At 49.1% G+C, this 18,917-nt stretch overlaps 1 protein-coding gene across 3 annotated transcripts in view; it reads left to right on the top strand.

The window, feature by feature from the left end:
* MTCL1 (microtubule crosslinking factor 1) overlaps window positions 1-18,917 on the top strand; it is a 123,018-nt gene that overhangs the window by 4,973 nt on the left and 99,128 nt on the right. For all 3 annotated transcript variants that reach the window (XM_040970590.1, XM_040970592.1, XM_040970591.1), the window contains exons 2-3: window positions 7,053-7,277; window positions 9,848-10,006. In XM_040970590.1, coding sequence (XP_040826524.1) covers window positions 7,053-7,277; window positions 9,848-10,006 — 384 coding nt within the window. The remainder of the gene's footprint in view (window positions 1-7,052; window positions 7,278-9,847; window positions 10,007-18,917) is intronic.

Genomic DNA, 18,917 nt, shown 5'->3' with positions numbered 1-18,917 from the left:
CTTCCGTGTGATGATTCACTCCCCAAGTGATTGCAATGGCTGGTACTGAGCCTATCCACAGCCTTGAGCCAGGAGCCTCTTCTGGGTCTCACATACAAGCACAGGGAGCCAAGGCTTTGGGCCGTCCTCGAGTGCTTTTCCAGGCCACAGTCAAGGAGCTGGATGGGAAAGAGAAACCACCAGGATTAGAACTGGCGCTCATATGGGGTTCCGGCGTGTGAAAGGTGAGGATTTCAGCCACTCAACCATGCACTGGGCCCCCAAAGAGTGACTCTTAAGCATGAGGCTGCGTGGAAACCCAGAGATCCACTCTTTGTTCTCCCTTGGGTTTGGAAGAACTCAGGAGATACTTGGAAGTATTTAGAGTTCAAGGCTAGTGTGTTGAATTGTGCACTGGACTTTGCTTCCTTAAGAACACCCAGGCATTTCTGCATTTCCTGATGCTGAGGCCTGACTGCCCCTAAGCCCGGGTTGCTTCTGGTGGGCTGGGCTGCTCCGGGTTCGCCCGGATGCCCAGTGACGGGTTGAAGAAGCTGGAGTGCCTGACACCAACATAGTAATTAGGACCTGTCTCCACAGGCTTTTCGGGGCCTAATCGCCCTGCTTTCCTTGGCCTGTTCTGAAGATTCCTTGAGCAGCCTCGCAGGCTCACTGCACTCCCTGCCCACTGCTCAGTCCCTTGCTGGCCCCTGATGCTGCTGGTGTCATGTGGTGGGGGGGGCTTGGGAGAGGCCAGGCCTGTTTTGTTTTTGCCCCCGCTGTCTCAGTTATTTTATCGAAACTATTTTTTTGGCTAAAAGGAGACAAGTTACTGCTAACCTCCTGGGCAGGTGCCAGGCCTCTTGGAGGGGCCTGGCTTCCAGAGGGAGGGCATTGGAGTTTTGGTTGCATGGGGTGCCTGGGGTCCCTGAGCCCAGCCTTGCCACCCTCTGACTTGCATGAAGCCATTTCTGAGTTCCCGGCTATCCTAGGCTTGATCCACTCAGCTGCCTTGATGGCAGGCCCTGGGTGTGGCATGAAAGGGGACACTCTGGGATAGAGCAGCAAATCCCAGTAGCCAAAGGGTTTCAGCTCCTCTTTTTCTCTCCTCCTTTTCCAGAAGGGCCGATTGGACTCTTCCCTTTTCTTTCTTCCCATTGCGCTTTGCCCCATGCAGGAGCAGCTGTAGTCGTCTTAGGGGGCAAGATAATGCGGAGCAGGGCAAGCTGCCCGTCAGCTGCTGGCTCAATTGTCACTTGGTGAACAATGGTGGCGGCCCCTGCACCGCCTCAGCTACAGCTGGGAGTCTGCAGAGAGCATTTCCATTGTCCGGAGGGAAATGGAGTGGGTTATTCATATATGACACAAAAGACAATGGTGTCTGCCTAGAACTCCCAGAGGATGGAGTTATTGCAGCTGCGGCCAGGTGACTTGTGCCTACTGTCCAAATCGGTTCTATTTAAAGGGGAGCATGAAGATAGAATTGATGGCTGGTTAACAGGGATTAAGGCTTGTGTGTCATTATCCGCATGAGCTAGAGTTTTCCACATCTCTAAGAAGCCTTGGATTTGACTATTGTGTCATGAAGTTGTCCCGCAGGATTTCAATGAGAGTTTTGATCTCGGCATATTCAGTTGGACGCATAGCACCTCACTCTTCTTTGGTTATGTGTTCCTAGGACTTGGTTTGTAATCTGTAGGCCCAAGGGGAATCATTGAATAGCTTCATGCTACCTCTTTGTTTTCTTTCCCATAAAAACGTTGAAAAATCCATTTCATTAAACCTAGGTGAGGTTTTCTGACCTTAAAGTGTCTCAGAGATCTGATGCTACCTCAGTGTGAAACTGGTAAGCACAGTTCTTCCCAATTTCTGTGTGTAGGAAGATTTTGGTTGAGAAAACCAATGGGTCTGTTATCTCTGAGTTGAGTGTGCCATAAACAGCTGCGCGTTCTGCCTGGCTTGCTTTGCCAGCACATGGAGACGGCAGGCATCTTTCAGGTTCCGGACTGCTGTTTTCTCTAAATCAGAGCGTGCTGCCAGGAAATCAATGTTATGTGAGCTTGAAAATCACTGTCTGTCAATGACCCTAATCCCAATAATCACAGTTGGGTTTTTTTTTTTTTTTTTGCTTTTCAAATGGCTGCCAGCTCCCATGGTTTATAATTTGCTTCTCTTGTAATTTCTTTCCACCGAGTCTGCAAATTGCCCTCTTGTAGACTCCAGAGAGGAGCTGAGACGTAGGCCTCCTCTGTGCCTCTGCCATACACTGGTGCCGAGAGGCCTTGAGCCTTTTAGGATCTGCATATCCTTCTGTTGACTCTTCCTCGAATGGCTACACGAATGGCTGTATGTAGACAATTGGTAGGTTGCTTTTATTAGTTTACATGGGTGATGGACTTTGAAATGTACAATTGAGGATCTGTTATTGTTGCATTTGTCCCAGCTGTAGCAGATAAAATGTGATATTTGCTGGAAAGGGCACACATTTGGACGCAGCCAGCCCTGAGTTTCTGGCTGACTTTTGCACTAGCTCCCAGGCCGTGGACGCACCCACCAGCCTTGGTTGGACTTCCTTGTCTGTGGAATGAAGGTAATACTTCCCAGACAAGGTTGATGGCCAGATTAGTAATAAGAGTAAAGCGCTTAATAAAGGGCGTCATCAGCTCCATAAATGTAGATAAAATACAGGTTATAAAAGCAGGGCTTCGAATACGTGCAATTATGGGCTCTCCCTCATGTGCTTTTCGGTGTACCTATGATGGTGGTTATGTATGCTGAAAAGTATTAGCTGTTTATATCTGGCCTATTCAGTGACTGAAAGGTGTGTTTTTTCTTAAAGCCTATAGTGGCTGTTTAAAAATCTGTCACGTATCCAACATTTAACATTGGAGTGCATGAGGCCACTCTGCAAAAATTAGAGAACATTTGCATACCTGACAGTTGTATAATATAACATCTTCTTACGGCCAGATCGCATCTTCAGGACATGTGTCTGAGTAACAGGTGATTCCGGGCGTTAGAGACAAGCGGCTCGCAGGAAGAGCCATCACAGACCCTTCCTCCCTGAACAGAGCAGCCAGTAGCTGTGTGTGTGTGTGTGTGTGTGTGTGTGTGTAGTTTGGGGTGTACATGCAGTGTTGCTGCTTGTACTGTCCTTTCGTACTTGCCTTCCAGCTGTGCTTAGAAGCACGGGTTGAGGTTAGGTTCTTAAGATCCTGATCCTTCAGGTTTGTCAACAGGACAGGAGTGAAACTTGACCTCGATTTTTTGAGGATTTGGGGCTCATTTTCTTCTCTGCATGCAAAGAGTGGCAATCACCTGGTCCATCTTAAAACCGCTGGTTTGCTGCTGGGCTTCCCCCTGGCGCAGCCACCTCGTCCTGGAAGCCTCTGGCTGGGAATGGAGATGCTGACAGCCTTGTTTGCTGAAGGGTGACAAGGCACCCTTCTGTAAAGCTGTGCTTCTTCAGCCTGCCGTTGTGCTCAGGTGTGTCCAACACACCAGCTTTGCAGAGGGCCGTCATCTCCCTCGCCCAGCAGGTTTCCGTACCGGGAACAAGATGTACAGAGAGACAGCTCCATGAAGGAAAACGGAATGTAACAGGTGCATATGCCACACGGTCTTCATGGTTAGCTTGCCTTTCTTGGTTATTTATTCATTAAAGATTTATATATTTATTTATTTTATTGGAAAGTCAGATTTACAGAGAGAAAGATCTTCCGTTCGATGATTCACTGCCCAAGCGGCCATAACGGCTATAGCTGAGCTAAAACCAGGAGCCAGGAGTTTCTTTCAGGTCTCCCACGCAGGTGCAGGGTCCCAAAGCTTTGGGCCGTCCTCTACTGCTTTCCCAGGCCACAAGCAGGGATCTGGATGGGAGGCAAGGCCACCGAGATTAGAACTAGCACCCATATGGGATCCCGGTGGATGCAAGGCGAGGACTTTAGCCACTAAGCTATGGTGCTGGGCCCTGGCTTCTCTTAAGGTACAGCATGCTATATTCAAGAGGTTTTGGGAAAGAATGTAATGAAAAAGATGAGTTTATTGTGAAGAGCTTTGAATTAATCTATGGATTTTAAAAAATATGTATCTTATTTATTTACTTGTAAAAATTCATCTGAAAAACAGGGTTACAGAGAGGGGGGAGAGAGATGTTTGATCCACGAATTCCCTCCACCAGATGGCTTCCAGGGCTGGAGATGCCCACGCCAAGGGCAGAGGCTGTAGCCTGCTGTGCCGCAGCGCCTGCTCCCACTGTTTTCCTCATACTTGCTTTCCACAAACTTGTTGAAGACCTTTCATCTGTGTGAATTTCAAAATTGTTATTTTTGGCACTAGAAAAGAAACTTGTCTTTGAGCTGTGTTTCCTGCAGACTTTTTTGGGGAAGTACTTGTGTTTTTAATGACTTTCTCCTCGTTGATACAGACGTTCTGTGAGAGCCCTGGGAAGCCTCCGAGGGCATCCTCCTCTGAGCATTGGGAAGTGGGTGAAGCTTTCTCCTTTCCTTAACATCCGGTGCCCTTGGAGGTCTGATGGACAGGCTGCGTTTGGAGTGGACAGTGTGAGCAGAGTGGAGAGGGTCTGCAAGGAGGCTTTGAAAGCTTCCTGGAGAATGCCTCTGAGGGAAAAAACCCTGCACGGAGTCTAACAACTTTTTTTTTTTTTAATTGCAAAGTCAGATTTACACAGACGAGAGAGATAAAGAGAAAAATCTTCTGTCTGCTGGTTCATTCCCCAAGTAGCCACAACGGCTGAAACTGAGCCAAAAGCTTCCTCCAGGTCTCCCTTGTGGGTCAGCGTCCCAAGGCTTTGGGCCATCCTTGACTGCTTTCCTAGGACACAAGCAGGGAGCTGCATGGGAAGTGGAGCTGCCGGGATTAGAACTGGCACCCATATGGGATCCTGGCGCGTGCAAGATGAGAACTTTGACCACTAGACTATTGCGCCGGGCCCTTTAAAGTTTTAAAGTACGGGTCTCTGGATCCTGTGCCCTGGAGTTGCACCTACAGGTGTGGGAAGGAATTTCCCTAATTAGGCTACAAGACTGGAGCAAAGTGAAGATACTCCAGTTCTGACTCTTGTTTACCTTTGTGATTTGGTCTGAGCAGTGCTTGTATCTTCCAGCCACAAACCAGGTTTTCTAATGAGTTTTTTTTTCTTCTTCTTCTTCTTTGTTAACAATTGAAAGAGTGAGGCGTTCATGGGGATTCTGTCTTTGTTGTTTGCGTCCCTAATGCCTGCAACAGTTGGAGCTGGGCCAGGCTCTGGGCAGGGGCACAGTTAGGGTCTCCCACAGGGCGCTCTCACCAGCCCCCACTGTGCGCATTAGGAGGAGGGAGCTGTGGGACTGGATACCCTCCTCACCACAGTACCTGTCCTCGCGTGGAAATATTTGATGGTGGCCTGCTGTGTGCCCCCTGCTGCTCGGAGGGCAAGACCCAAGGGAGTCTCTCCTGAAGCCTAAACAGGACCAAAGCACCCGCGTGAGGGAATGTGTCAGACAGCTCACGGGAACTGGGTATTATGAAAAACCACGAATGGGGCCCGGCGGATGAAAGTCCTTGCCTTGAACGTGCCAGGATCCCATATGGGCGCTGGTTCTAATCCCAGCAGCTCCACTTCCCATCCAGCTCCCTCCCTGTGGCCTGGGAAAGCCTTGGGACCCTGCACCTGTGTGGGAGACCCGGAAGAGGTTCCTGGTTCCCGGCTTTGGATCGGCGCAGAACCGGCCGTTGCCGTCACTTGGGGAATGAATCATCGGACGGAAAGATCTTCCTCTGTTTCTACTCCTCTATGTATATCTGACTTTGTAATAAAATTAAATAAGTCTTAAAAAAAACACCCATGAATGAATCTTAATATTATTGGCTCACAAACAAGCTCATCCCTTCCATTTTCACAAAATGTTTTGTGTACCCTAATGCTACCAGGTGGTGGCAAAAGGTAGGGAGAAAATACTGGAAGGCAGGTGGGAGCCTCCTGGCTCTGGGCAAGGCCATTCCCCTGCTAGGAACAGCAGGCGACACCTGGGAAGTCTTTAGGCCTGGCAGGTGGGCGTGGAGCTGGGGGCCCTGAAGCCTTTGGGGAGGAAGTCGGGGGGGGGGGGGGAGTGAAGACTGAGAGCCCATCAGGGAGGATTCCAGAACGACAGGGGTCCTGAGGAGGGCGGGGTTGGCTGTGGAAGACCGTGAGGAGTTTATGGAGAGGGCAGGGGTTATGCCCCGAGCTGTCCCTTCAAGCATAGTTTTAAGATTTTAAGTTTGTGAGTTCAGATGCATTACTGCGGTGAGCTGAGGGGAGGAGGTTGGTTTTCTAGGAAGGGAAGAGCTTAAGAGCAGATTGGTTATTTAAAAGTTAAGTTTCCTCTGTGGAAAGGAGGTACTCCAGTATCAGATTGCTTTTGTTTTTAGGGATTAAAGTCCACACAGCTTTATTATCATGGAAAACGGCTTGCTAGGCAAAATGCACTTGTTTTTCTCTCAATTTCTTGGAAAGTCAGATAGTCTACTTTCAGTTGGTGATGTGGAACTTCCGGCTTGGGAGATGGAAACAAGCAAACCCAAGGTGAATTTCAAGTAAGGGAAGTTGTCTTGGGATGCAGCTGCGTAATCAATGCTCAGGAGTCAGTTGTGACACAGAATGTGAGGGACATTGGCAGGCATGTTTATAGTTCCAGGGCAGTCAAGCAGTTAAGAGCTACCAGTTTGTGATCTCTGAAGGCAAGATCCCATTGACTCCTCAGGCGCCTTCTTGTGCTTTAGAGAGTGACAAGTTTGGGTCAGCGTTTGGCTTGAACCTAAATGCTGAATTATCCTCGGAGCTGGTTTTATTTATGATTACAAACATCTTTTGGGAACGGAATGAGTTCCAAGAGACTGCAATGTGTCATCCAGTGGGGTTTCAGGATCCACGGGGTATCAACTGACACGGGGCGATTTTACCTGCAATGAGCAGCCCCGGAGGTCTCCCAGGTGTGGCGCTGAGCTGGTGGATGGGGTGCAGGGGTTAGTCTTGAGCTCTGAGGAGCAGGGCTGATTGACTAGGCTCCTGTGTCTGCCCTGTGCTTACCCAGGATGAGCTGGATGAGCTCCGTGCTGAGATGGAAGAGATGAGAGACAGTTACTTGGAGGAAGATGTGTACCAGCTGCAGGAACTTCGGCGAGAACTGGACCGAGCTAATAAGAACTGCCGAATCCTGCAGTACCGTCTCAGGAAAGCTGAACAGAAGAGCCTGAAAGTGGCCGAGACGGGGCAGGTGGACGGCGAGCTCATCCGAAGCCTGGAGCAGGACTTGAAGGTGAGCTGGGGCGAGGCGCTGGACGGGTGGGCGAGGGCTGCCGGGGATGGGGTCGCAACTGAAAAACCTAGCTCCAGACCAGTATAAACATTCTTGGTTTACTTTAGGGCTTAGAAATGATGTGGATTTATGTAACGTTGACAACCTGAAATCTGAAATGGTTGGTTATATAAACTGAAGTAAACTTGAAAAAAGGAATAAGTCAGATGAATGGATTTATAATGAAAAGAATATTTTCCAGTTGGTCTGACGATTGGATAGAAACGCTGTGGGCTTTATGTTGCTGTTGTTGTTTGTCTTTTATCTGGAAGGAAGAAGTAGAGGGAGCGTGCCCTTCCATCTGCTGGTTCTTTTCCCAGATGGCTGCATTGGCCAGGCTGAAGGGAGGACGCTGGACCAATGTCCAGGTCTCCCCTGTGGGGACAGGGGTGCTAGCACCTGTACCGTCTTGGCTTTCCCAGGCACATGAGCAGGGTTTTGTACCCAAAGCTTGAACGATTGTTCCTATGGGGATGCTGACGTTTAGGCAACAGCTTTAACCCACTGGGCTACAACACTGGCTCCCAGAAAGTCTTAAACATCAGTTTGGCCAAGGTCACTTTTTAAAAAGTTGTCCGTATTTGTGGCTGGCGCTGTGGTGTTACGCTAGTGCTTTGTGTGGGCACTGGTTCAAGTCCTGGATGTCCACTTCTGTCTGACACAGCTCCCCTGCTGACGCCCCTGAGAAAGCAGAAGAGGCTGGCCCAAGGGCTTGTGCTCCCACACCGCAGGGGAAACCTGACGATTTCCTTGGTTCCTGGCTTCGGCCTTCCTAGCCCCTTCAGTTGTGGCCATTTGGGAAGTGAACCAGCAGGTGGAAGCCCCCAGCTCTGCCTTTTAAATAAATAAACCAAGTCTGTGAAAATAAACAAGTACATTAAGCTGTCCACATCGCCATTTTTATTGATGCTTAGTTTTCTAGAAAAGTTGAAAATTTTATAATGTAAGTGAAATTTCGATGGGTTGTCTTAACTAAGGAAATGGGACCATCCCTGGTTGCCGAATGCGTCTTTGAGACCCACTGGCAAAAATGGTAACACAGGGATGAAATCCTAGCATTTCTGTCATTTGCTGTCTTCCTGGTCAGCAGAACTTCTCTCATGGCCTGGTTATCAAATTGCTTATCTAGAGACGAGTCATGCACAGTGTCCTGCTTGTGGGGTGCCTGTGACATCCCGTCCAGCCTGACATTAAAACACAAAATGGGTCTTTGGAATCCTTGTCCGTTATACCACTAAGACAGTTTTGTCATTTTGTACTATGAAGCATGATCTGTATTTCTGCTATAAGCTTCTTTTTCTCATTTGTTTTCAGAAAATAAAAATATGTGAGTTGGGTAAACATTTAGAGCTTGACTACCCTGAACATCTACATACAGAATTAGATTTTTTGTTTTGTTTTTGCCATGCAGGTGATAAGGAAGTGTTTATTTGTGTCTTGTTGCTGCTTTGAATGTATCACTTCAAACCCCTGAACTTGAGCATTCTTGGAGGTTCTCTGTTGCAGATTGTGCGAAAGTAACTTTTCGGTCCAGATGAAAGCCACCTTCCCATTTACCATGTTGCCTTCTTGCTTTCAAACCCTGAGTTAAATATCTGCCATCTGAAATGCCTGGGACCAGAACATTTTGTATTGAGGGTTTTTGGGTTAGGGCTGTTCAAGCCGTAACACCCTATCCTTTCTCTCTTTTTTTTTTTTTTTAAGATTTTTAAATTTTTATTGAAAAGTCAGATTTACAGAGAGAAAGAGACAGAGAGGAAAGATCTTCTGTCAGCTGATTCACTCCTCAGGTAGCCACAGTGACAGAAACTGAACCAAAGTCAGGAGCCTGGAGCTTCTTCCATGTCTCCCACATGGGTGCAGGGTGCCAAGGCTCTGGGTGGTCCTCTACTGCTTTCCCAGGCCACAAGCAGGGAGCTGGATGGGAAGTGGTTTAGCTAGGATACGATAACAAGACACAGATAAAAATGTCATCCCAGCATGTGCAAGGCCAGGGCTTTGGCCCCTAGGCTATTGCACCGGGCCCTGCCCTGTCCTTTTAAACGCAGGTCTGTTGGACCTGGCGCGATGGCCTGGCAGCTGAAGTCCTTGCCTTGCACATACCAGGATCCCATTTGAATGCCGGTTCATATCCTAGCTAAATGAATTCCCATCCTGCTTGTGGCCTGGGAAAGCAGTCAAGGATGGCCCAAAGCCTCGGGACCCTGTACCCACATGGGAAGTTCTTGGCTCTTGGCTTTGGATCGGCACAGCTCCAGCTGTTGCAGCTATTTGGGAAGTAAATCATCTGACGGAAGATCTTCCTTTGTGTCTCTCCTCTCTGTATATCTGACTTTGCAATAAAACACACACACACATAAAACAAAAAAACAAACAAGCAAAAAAGAAACACAGGTCTGTTAACCATAGCAGGGTCTTTACTCTTAAGTCACACCGTAGCTCTGGGTGATTTTGCTGGCACAGTTGTTTGAATTCTCCTTAGCATGCACAAGGCAGAAACCTGATGGTGGGTTTCCCTGTGGTCACCGCAGGTAGCCAAAGACGTGTCTGTCAGATTGCACCATGAACTGGAGACGGTGGAGGAAAAGCGTGCGAAAGCCGAAGGTGAAAATGAAACTCTCCGGCAGCAGATGATCGAGGTGGAGATATGCAAACAGGCCCTCCAGAATGAGCTGGAGAGACTGAAAGAGGTGAGTTCTGCGTGGGATGAGGCTTCCCCCCGAGGCTCGGTCACCAGTGGCCTGCGTCCCATAGTCCGATCTGGTGTGCTCCTAACGGGTCAGCATAAGATGGACTTTGCGTCCCGCTCACGAGCGGAGATGGTATATGTCTCTCCAGCTTGGTTAAAAAAAAAAAGGCAAAACCCCACACCAAATAAATCCCTCCAAAGGCAAGAAGACTGCGGGACAAAAGCTGCCTGTTACTTGCAAAGACTGAAGTGTTTATGATCTAGTTTCCTCAAAAGGTTTCTTGAGCTCTTGGTCTGATAATTCCCTTTCCGATCATCTGGCCGTTGAGTCCCTGGGGGTGTCCAAGTTCGTATGACTAGAATGCAGAATGAAGCAGTAGGTGTTTCCCTGCCTTCCTCCCCTTGGTCCTTGCCTTGCTTTCTACTCCCCCATCAGAGGGACGGAAAGCTTGCATCTGTGGGTTCGCTCCCCTGACCTCTGCCTGCCGTCAGCATGCAGCGTTGGGAAAGCCACCCAGGTCCACTGTGTGGCTGGCAGGAATGCCTTGAGCTGCTGCTGCTGCTTCCAGGGTCTGCCTCTGCAGGAAGCTGGCATGGGAAAAAGGAGCCCAGAATTAAGCCCAGCCTGATATGGTTTTCGTTTTGTTTTGTTGTTTTTTTTTTTTTTTGCCTTTGTTTTTTTAAGTCTTTATTTCCAGTGGTTTACTTTCTGGGTTAGAAAGTACAATTGTCTGATACAGCTGTGAAAAACAATTATGCACGCATATAAAAACCTATATTTTTGTTATTCAACTGATGTAAATATAGATGCATTTACGTTTTGGAGTGGGATTGTTCCAACCAAGTGGTATAGAAAATGGATGGACATACATGTTTTCATTTGTGTATGGCTACTCAAATCCTGTTTTCTTGTTGATTTCCATTATAAGATGTAAGTTCAATATTTCCTTGGAAAACCTCCTGCATATTGATGACAATGAAATTAAAAACTTGGTGCTGGCATTCAAGAGCCGCTTCCAGCTGGCGGGTTATCTGCTGACAGCCTCACTTAGCAGTTCATTTTTCCTCTGGCTCACTTTCCTGATTCACACAGCCATTCCCCGTCCATCCAGCTGTTGAGTGCCACACTCGGTGCAGGCCCGGGCCTAGGCCCGAGGCTGGAGATAACGGATGCGAACGCAGCAGACAAAGCAGAAAGCGCCCAGCATGTGGAGGCTTCTCCCCCGCTCCGTGCTCATTTGTTCATTCCGTCCTTGAGTCATGTCCTCTGGAATGCCAGCTCCATGGGAAAGGGGTAGACATTTGGCAGTCTGGTTCATGGTGGGGTGCCTGTGCCTGGTCCCCTTGGCTAAGGAGGGGTCCAATGAGAGCCTGGGTGGTCAGCTGTGACCCCGGAGGCTTCAGGAGGGGAGAGTTAGCCGCTGAGAACTCGCCTCCATCCCGCTTAACCTCCGGGTGGCTTGTCCCGTGGGAAGCAGCTTATCCTGGTGGAGGGGCACTTCCCTTTGCATTCCCAGGGCCTGCTGCTCTCCTTCCTCCTTTTGCTTTGTTTGCCTTTACCTGCTTTTCTTTCCAGGACTTCCAGATTAAACCTGACCTGGCAGGTGGAAAAAACTTTGTCGGTATCGAATACTGTATCATAAAACACACAGCTTGGAAATAAATTTTGTAAAGCTTGGTAATATTTTATGAAGTTTGGTATGAGTGTGTGTTTGTGTGTAACTGTGTAAATGTGCATGTGAAATATATACACACCTGATGTACTTCAGAAAGTTTGTGGGAAGATGAAATGAAAAGATATGTGTATTTTGATGCAAAAATTTGCAAATCCTTGTATATAAGGAGTCTTTAAGTAGTTCATGGAGAATCTGCTTTATCAGCAACGTGTGTTTGGGTTTCAAACTTTTCTGTGCCAAAATAAACTTACTACTTTCCATTTTTGATAAACTCAACAAAAAAGCGTTCATTTAAGAGAGAGACAGAGAGCGCCTCCTGATCGCAAGTTCACGCCTGCTGTGTCGGGAGCTGCAGCGGGGAACTCAATCCAGGTGTGCCATGTGGGGAGCAGAAACACAGCCGTTGGAGCCGCGAGTGTGCCTGCCAGCATCTACTTTGGCAAGAGCCTGGAGCTGGGAGTGGAACCTGGGTACTCTGAATGGGGGACACAGGCATCCGAGGCACTGTTAGCTGCCCACCCTTCCTTCAACTCTTTGTAGTACCCCTGTTTTTTTTTTTTTAATAAATTTTATTTTGTTAAAGATTTATTTATTTGTATTGCAAAGTTAGATATACAGAGAGGAGAGACAGAGAGGAAGATCTTCCATCCTATGATTCACTCCTCAAGTGACTGCAACAGCTGGTACTGCGCCAATCCAAAGCCAGGAGCCAGGAACTTCCTCCAGGTCTCCGACGCGGGTGCAGGGTCCCAAAGCTTTGGGTCGTCCTCGACTGCTTTCCCAGGCCACAGGCAGGGAGCTGGATGGGAAGTGGGCTGCTGGAATTAGAACCGGTGCCCATATGGGATGCTGGTGCATTCAAGGCAAGGACCTTAGCTGCTAGGCCACAGCGCTGGACCCACCGCCTAAGTTTTTAAGCAAGCATAAGACTCCTTTTTCTAGATTTCAATAGATTTGGGATGCACCTGGCATCTCTTTGGAGGAAGAAATGATTACACCTGCTCTTGACATTGCAAATAAGGTCAGGGTAGGATGAGGCTCTTCAGGGAGCCTGTTGGAGGCTTGTGGATGTGAGGAGGAAGTAGAGGGGTCAACCCCTCCTTGCTGTGGGTTAAAGTTACTCCGAGGGATCACTGGACTGGGGTGAAATAAGGATTTTCCCTCTAGAGTTGCAGTCAGACTGGTGGGACTGCATAGCTGAACCAAACTTGTGAATGCGTCCTCAAACAGGAGGGAAGACTCAGGAGGGTGAGACGCCGGGGAGGGAGGTGATGCCGAGCAGAGGACAGCGGCCCCCAGCAGCGTGGGGTAAGGAGGTGCTAGAGGGCATGTTGGGAAGTGGCAGCTGTCGTTGCGAGGAATCGGTACCAAGCACAGGCACCCTGTGTCTCCGATTCCGAGGGTCTGGCTATCCCCGCTGAACCTGCTTCGTCTTGTTCAGCTCTGAAGTTGTATAAATGAGCCTGTGACCTTCTGAGAAAGGCAGGGAGAGCTCACACACTGTTGTTGCTGAAGAACAGCCATCTGCCGCCCTGCCACTGAAGCCCCGGAGGACGGACCAATCCCACAGAAATTTCCCTAACACTTGTGCAGTCCAGTACGCGTGCACCACGCCCCTGCCCCGCCCCAGTTTGTATTCCCTGTCTGTGTAATCATCTTGTGTCCTTTTGCCTGCTCTTAATCCAGTTTCTGCTGCTGTAATGAAATGCTTGAATCTGGATCCTTATCGAAAAAGAAGAGTGACTTGTATTGTAGCTCATCGCGTTGGGGACCTCCGTTGTGCATCGCAGTGTGGTGGGCACAAGGGGCCTTCCTGCGTGGGGCCTCATTTTATAACTACTCATTCTCGGAAGAACTGGTCACCGTGTCACTTTCCACTAAGTCCCTCCTCTGAAGATTTCTCTGTCTTGACTCTTTTGTTGGGGGCCCAATTTCCACACCGAACCCTTAGCCCTTGCCAAAGACTTGAGGTCCTGCTCCGCTGCTTTTGTAGTCTCTTGCTGCTCCATGATGTGGTATGAATGGCAGACACAGTGTGGCATTCCCGTTATAGCAAATGTCCTGAGGAGGTGAATTCAGGGAGCAAACAATGAGAAGTTTCTAGGGGTGGGGGACAGAAGGAATTGCTTAATGGAGATTAGAATTCCTTTGGGGTGATGAAATATTTAGGAACCAGATAGAAGTCGTGGTTGCACCCTCACTCCAGTATGGGAAGTTGGCATCCCACGTGGTGGTTTAACTTCTGCCACAACACTGCCAGACCTTCTCCCAAACACTGAAACTTGAGATGCGTGTGTGCGCGCGCGTGAGTGTGCAATGTCTGGAATGGGAAGAAGCCGTCTTCATTGTTGCTGCTCCTACAAGCTTTCTTCATTTTTTAAAAAATATTTATTTTCATCTACTTGAAAGGCAGAGCAATAGAGAGATCAAGATCTTCCATCTGCTAATTCGTTTCCCAAATGGCTGCACCAGCTAGAGCAGGTCCAAGCTAAAGCCAGGAGCCAGAAACTTCACCCAGGTCTCCCATGAGTGCGGCTAGGATCCGAGCCTTTGAGCCATCCTCTGCCGTCTTCCAGGTGAAAGTTGGGCAGCTGAGCAGCTGGGACTCAAAGCAGCACTCTGGTATGGAAGGTGTGTGTCCCAAGTGGCAGCTTAACTTGGTGGCCCACGCTGTCCTGGAGCTTTTTGCGTGTCTCTTGTCCCAACCAGAATGGGGCATGTAGAGCTGAGTCAGGCTCAGACCTGGAAATCCAGAGTGGAGAGGAAGAACCAGGGCAGCCATTGCAGAAGGACTTGGTGTAAATGTTTTTGAATGTGTAAGCTGTAAATGGAACGTTTTTGGTGGCTGCAAAGGAAGAGGTGTGTGTTCGGTTAAACAACCACAAATACCTCTAATGCCTGAGAATCAGTTCTTGGCAGGATCACAAGAAAATCCTGTTCAAGTCTTGTGTGGACTAACAGAGTCCTGTAGTCTTCTTTCCAGCACTGCCAGGTGGTCTCCTGGGAGCTGCCTCGTCTGTGCCTTGCCCTGTTGTGCCAGGCCGGGATAAGTTTGTTTTCTGGCTGGTGGGTTGCTGGGGTGGAGGCCCAAGGTTTCGCCAGATTCAAGTGATTGAAATGCTTTGATTTCCTAAGCTACACCAGTGAATGCTTCTGGTGCCCAAGGAGTGCTTTTACTACCACTTTGTGTGATGGTTGTTATGTTGGAAAAAGAAAATGGGGGGGCAAAGAAGGCATGTCTGTGTTTGTGGGTACACGTGTGTGTTTGTATTCTGTGTGTGAAGGAAGAAGCAGATCTGTCAACTTGAATCAGTGCGCAGGGCCAGACCCATACTCACACTCCCAGGACCTAAGGGGAACCCCCCCACCACTTTTAAGTTTATTGAAAAGGTGAGGTGGTCACAGGTGTATGCGGGGTTTGCTTGGGGTTGAATCAAGAGGAAGAGTGGGAGAGAGGAGAAATGTTTCTGTCCATGGTAAGGAGATCATCCTTACTCCTTGCCAGTCTTCATGTGATCTTGGGAAGAGGGATGCTTTCATGATATACAGATCACTGGTGAGGGGCAGTACATCCTGGGGGGTGGTCATTGGTAGACAGGTGGGGTCTACAAAGAACAGGAGGCATGTGGCTTCTAGCTGGCGACTGTAAGCTAGTAGCTGCCTGTGCCATTTCATCCTCCCCTCAAAAATGGTTGCTAAGGATTACTAAAATTGTCACATTTTCTGTAGTGACTTTCTGCTGACTAGGGATTTGAGGCTTGTCTGCCAAGGGGGACCTTTATGGGGTGGGGTTAGCTTCCCGTCACACTGTGTGTGAGGGTGCTGCCTCCTGGGGGACATGTCATAGTGACAGCTCTCACCCAGGCCTCTGGGATGTTGCCAAGCCTTCATTCTTTTTAAGATGCATTGATTTTACTTGTAAGTCTGCATCACAGAAAGAGGAAGAGACAGAGACACATGAGGGAGGGAGGGAGAGAGAGAGAGAGAGAGATTAATTTCTGTCTGCTAGTTCACTCCCAAATGGCCACATTAGCTGCAACTGGGCCAGTCCAAAGCCGGGTGCTAGGAACTTCTTCCCGGTACCCCATGTGGGTACAGGGCCCCAGGATTGTGTCATTTTTTGCTGCTTTTCCAGGCACGTTTGCAGGAAGCTGGGTTGGAAGTGGAGCAGCTCTGACTAGAACAGGCTGCCCTGTGGGATCCTGGCATCGCAGGGGGAGGACTAGCGTGATGTGCTGCAGCACTGGCCCTAATGCTCTCCTCTTGCTCTTGCCTGTCCTTCTTCTGGAGCCACCCCACTAGCTGTCACCTCTTTTCCTTGTAGACCCAGGACAAGGGGTCAAGGTCAGGCACATTGGAGCAGCTCGAGGGTCGTGTCTTTCAAAGGGAGTTGCTCCTGTCCACATAGAACCACGTGGTTACAGGAGCTTCAGATTCCTGAACACGAGGACTTCATGGGTAGCAGTGTCTGAATCTTGCTGTGAAACCACTCGGGCTGCTCTATAAACCTAAATTGTACTCTCAGAGTGAGGTTGGCTTCCACCACCCCCTCACTGCTGCACTCCACCTGAGCTCTCTTGCCCTGCTGGCCTGGCCCTCTTTTCTGGGGGGATGAGCCCCAATTCTGCCTCCACCTGCAGTTATTCCACCATTCCTGGGAATCCTCCCAGAATTGCTGCTCCCTCACTGCAGCCTCTGGAGTGCTGGGTTTTTGTGTTTTTTTTTTTTTTTCATTCTGAACACATGTTTTTATCCAGTGAGTTCATGGCAAGAGGACTGTGGAAATGGGCCTATAATATGAACGATCTAGCAGTGTGTTTGTTCATGTAAAACTGTTAGTACAGCATGTTGTTCTGCAGGGTGAAATAGGATGTGACCAGCATATGATTTCTAATGCGTGGTCTAGTATCGTACCCAAGAGCTCTTCTTTTCTGCTGGGTGATAGTAAAGAGAATAACAAGGCCAGACCTCGCAGGGGTTATATGCTCCATGGGCCAGGTGGTTAACCATTTAGGGAATGGGTTCCAGAGCTACTCAAGTCCATTTAGCTTGAACCCAGGCCTCCCTGGAAAGTGAGGGCTAATTACAGCCTGAGCATCTTCTCAGGGCAGGCCCCCGGGTGCTGGAAAGCAATGCCTGTGGTCAAGAGGCTGAAGAGACCAGCTGTAGACGGGCGAGGTGGCTGTGTTCTGAGCCCTTGGCTTCAAGAAGTTAGTTGTCTATGACCTTGCTATAGGGGTTGGGGGAATCCCGAGCTATGGCTGGCTGGGTTGGAGAGACCTCTCCAGCTGGGTTCTTGCCTTCCTGTGTGTAAGGATGTAACTGGGAGATGTAGAGATGAACTACTAAGGACTTACCAAAAGGCAAAAGGGTGCTTAGCACACTCGAAGTGAGAATGTGGAGCAACCTCAAGAGACCAATGGCCCCCACCCAGACATGTGGGGAGCTGGTGCTCAGCTCAGGGCCTGGTTGGAGATGCCAAGGAGGCAGGATTTGGGGCTCCAGTGCACGTGGTGGTCTCCAGAGAGCTGCCTTGGAGTCTGGCACATGACAGGAAGTGAGGCTTAGCTGAATGATGAGGAGTGGGATACTGGAGCCTTGATGCAGGTGAAATTGGCTTGGGAGGTGGTAAGGGTTGAGCAGCGCTCATGACTCGGGTGTTGGCACTCCTTAGTCCTGATCCCTTGCTGACTCCTCTACCCACGACAGCCCAGTCCTCTGGTCATCTGGGTTTTGAAGTTCAGTAGATCCCATGTGGGATCCTGTTAGGTGTGACGTTATGAAGGAGGGTTTCTTCGTTCCAAGTTGTCCTAGCAAAGCCTCAGCCACTCACAGAGAGAATCCCATCAGCATCTGGAACAATTTCAGAAGTTGTCTTTTTTTTTTAAAGATTTATTTTTTATTATTTTTTTATTGGAAAGGCGGATATACAGAGAGGAGAGACAGAGAGGAAGATCTTCCGTCCGATGATTCACTCCCCAAGTGAGCGCAACGGTCGATGCAATGCTAATCAGAAGCCAGGAGCCTCTTCCGGGTCTCCCACACAGGTGCAGGGTCCCAAGGCTTTGGGCCGTCCTTGACTGCTTTCCCAGGCCACAGGCAGGGAGCTGGATGGGAAGCGGGGCCGCCGGGACCAGAACCGGCGCCCATATGGGATCCCGGGCGTTCAAGGCGAGGACTTTAGCCGCCAGACCACGCTGCCGGGCCCCAAAGAAGTTGTTTTTTACACACATATTTTTTAATATATAATTTTTCATTTTTAATTAGACTGGTTAAGTGTAGATTGTGTCAAGACAAAATAGGAGCAGTTTCAGCCTGATCTTACCTGGTTTTATATGTGATGCTAATACTGAATACCATTTCATCCTATAAAAACAGATGTTCCAATGGACAGAGCACAGAAGAGGCTGGACTTTTAGACAAAAGAAGGTTGAAAGGCTGGCATTGTGGTATAGCTGGTAAAGGCACCTCCTGCAACATCGGTAATCCCATATGCACACTGATTTATGTCCCTACTGCCCCAGCTTTGATTCAACCCCCTGCTAATGGCCCGGCCCCGGGAGGCAGTAGAGGATGGCGGAGGCATTTGGATCCTTGCTACCCGCTTGGGACACCTGGAAGAAGCTTCTGGCTCTGGCCTGACCCAGCCTTGACTGGTGTGGCAATCTGGGGATTAAACCAGGGGATGCAAGATTGGTCTCTCATTTTGTGTAACTGTCCTTCCTCTTCTCCCAGTAACTGACTTTCAAATCAATAAATCTTTTTTAAAAAGGAAAGAGTTGAAGATGGAATGAGACAGACTGGTCACTTTCAGAGTCACTGTCCTTATAAGGCAGAAAGAAGGGGCTTGACCTCAGAGAAAAGGCTTGAATAATTAACGGCAGGTTACTCACTTTTGAGGCGTCAAGACTAAAGGGCTTTATTGTCATGGAGCCTAGCCTGCTGGGAATTTGGCTGTTAAGCTCTCTCCTGATTTCTGGAAAGGTCACAAAACAGCTTAGTGTTAGTGTGAATTTGGTGACCTGGAACTTGAGGGTAAGCAACTCCATTTTGATGGTCAGTGAGGCCCAAGGAGCCTGCTCCAAAACAATGGCCCTGCACCTGCAGCTCTGAGAAACAGCACAGAGTCCCGCCAGGCTTGGCCCAGCCACTCTCAGCCCCCCCGCCCATGCTGCCTGCCTCGTGACATCTTGGGAGACTTCTGGAGTGTTCTCTGGGCTGGGACGTGGGCTGTGC

Source organism: Ochotona curzoniae, unplaced genomic scaffold (genome assembly GCF_017591425.1).
Source record: "Ochotona curzoniae isolate NIBS_2020 unplaced genomic scaffold, NIBS_Ocur_1.0 scaffold_4812, whole genome shotgun sequence".
In the NCBI taxonomy this organism is placed as follows: domain Eukaryota; kingdom Metazoa; phylum Chordata; class Mammalia; order Lagomorpha; family Ochotonidae; genus Ochotona; species Ochotona curzoniae.
This window is presented reverse-complemented; position numbering and strand designations above follow the sequence as displayed.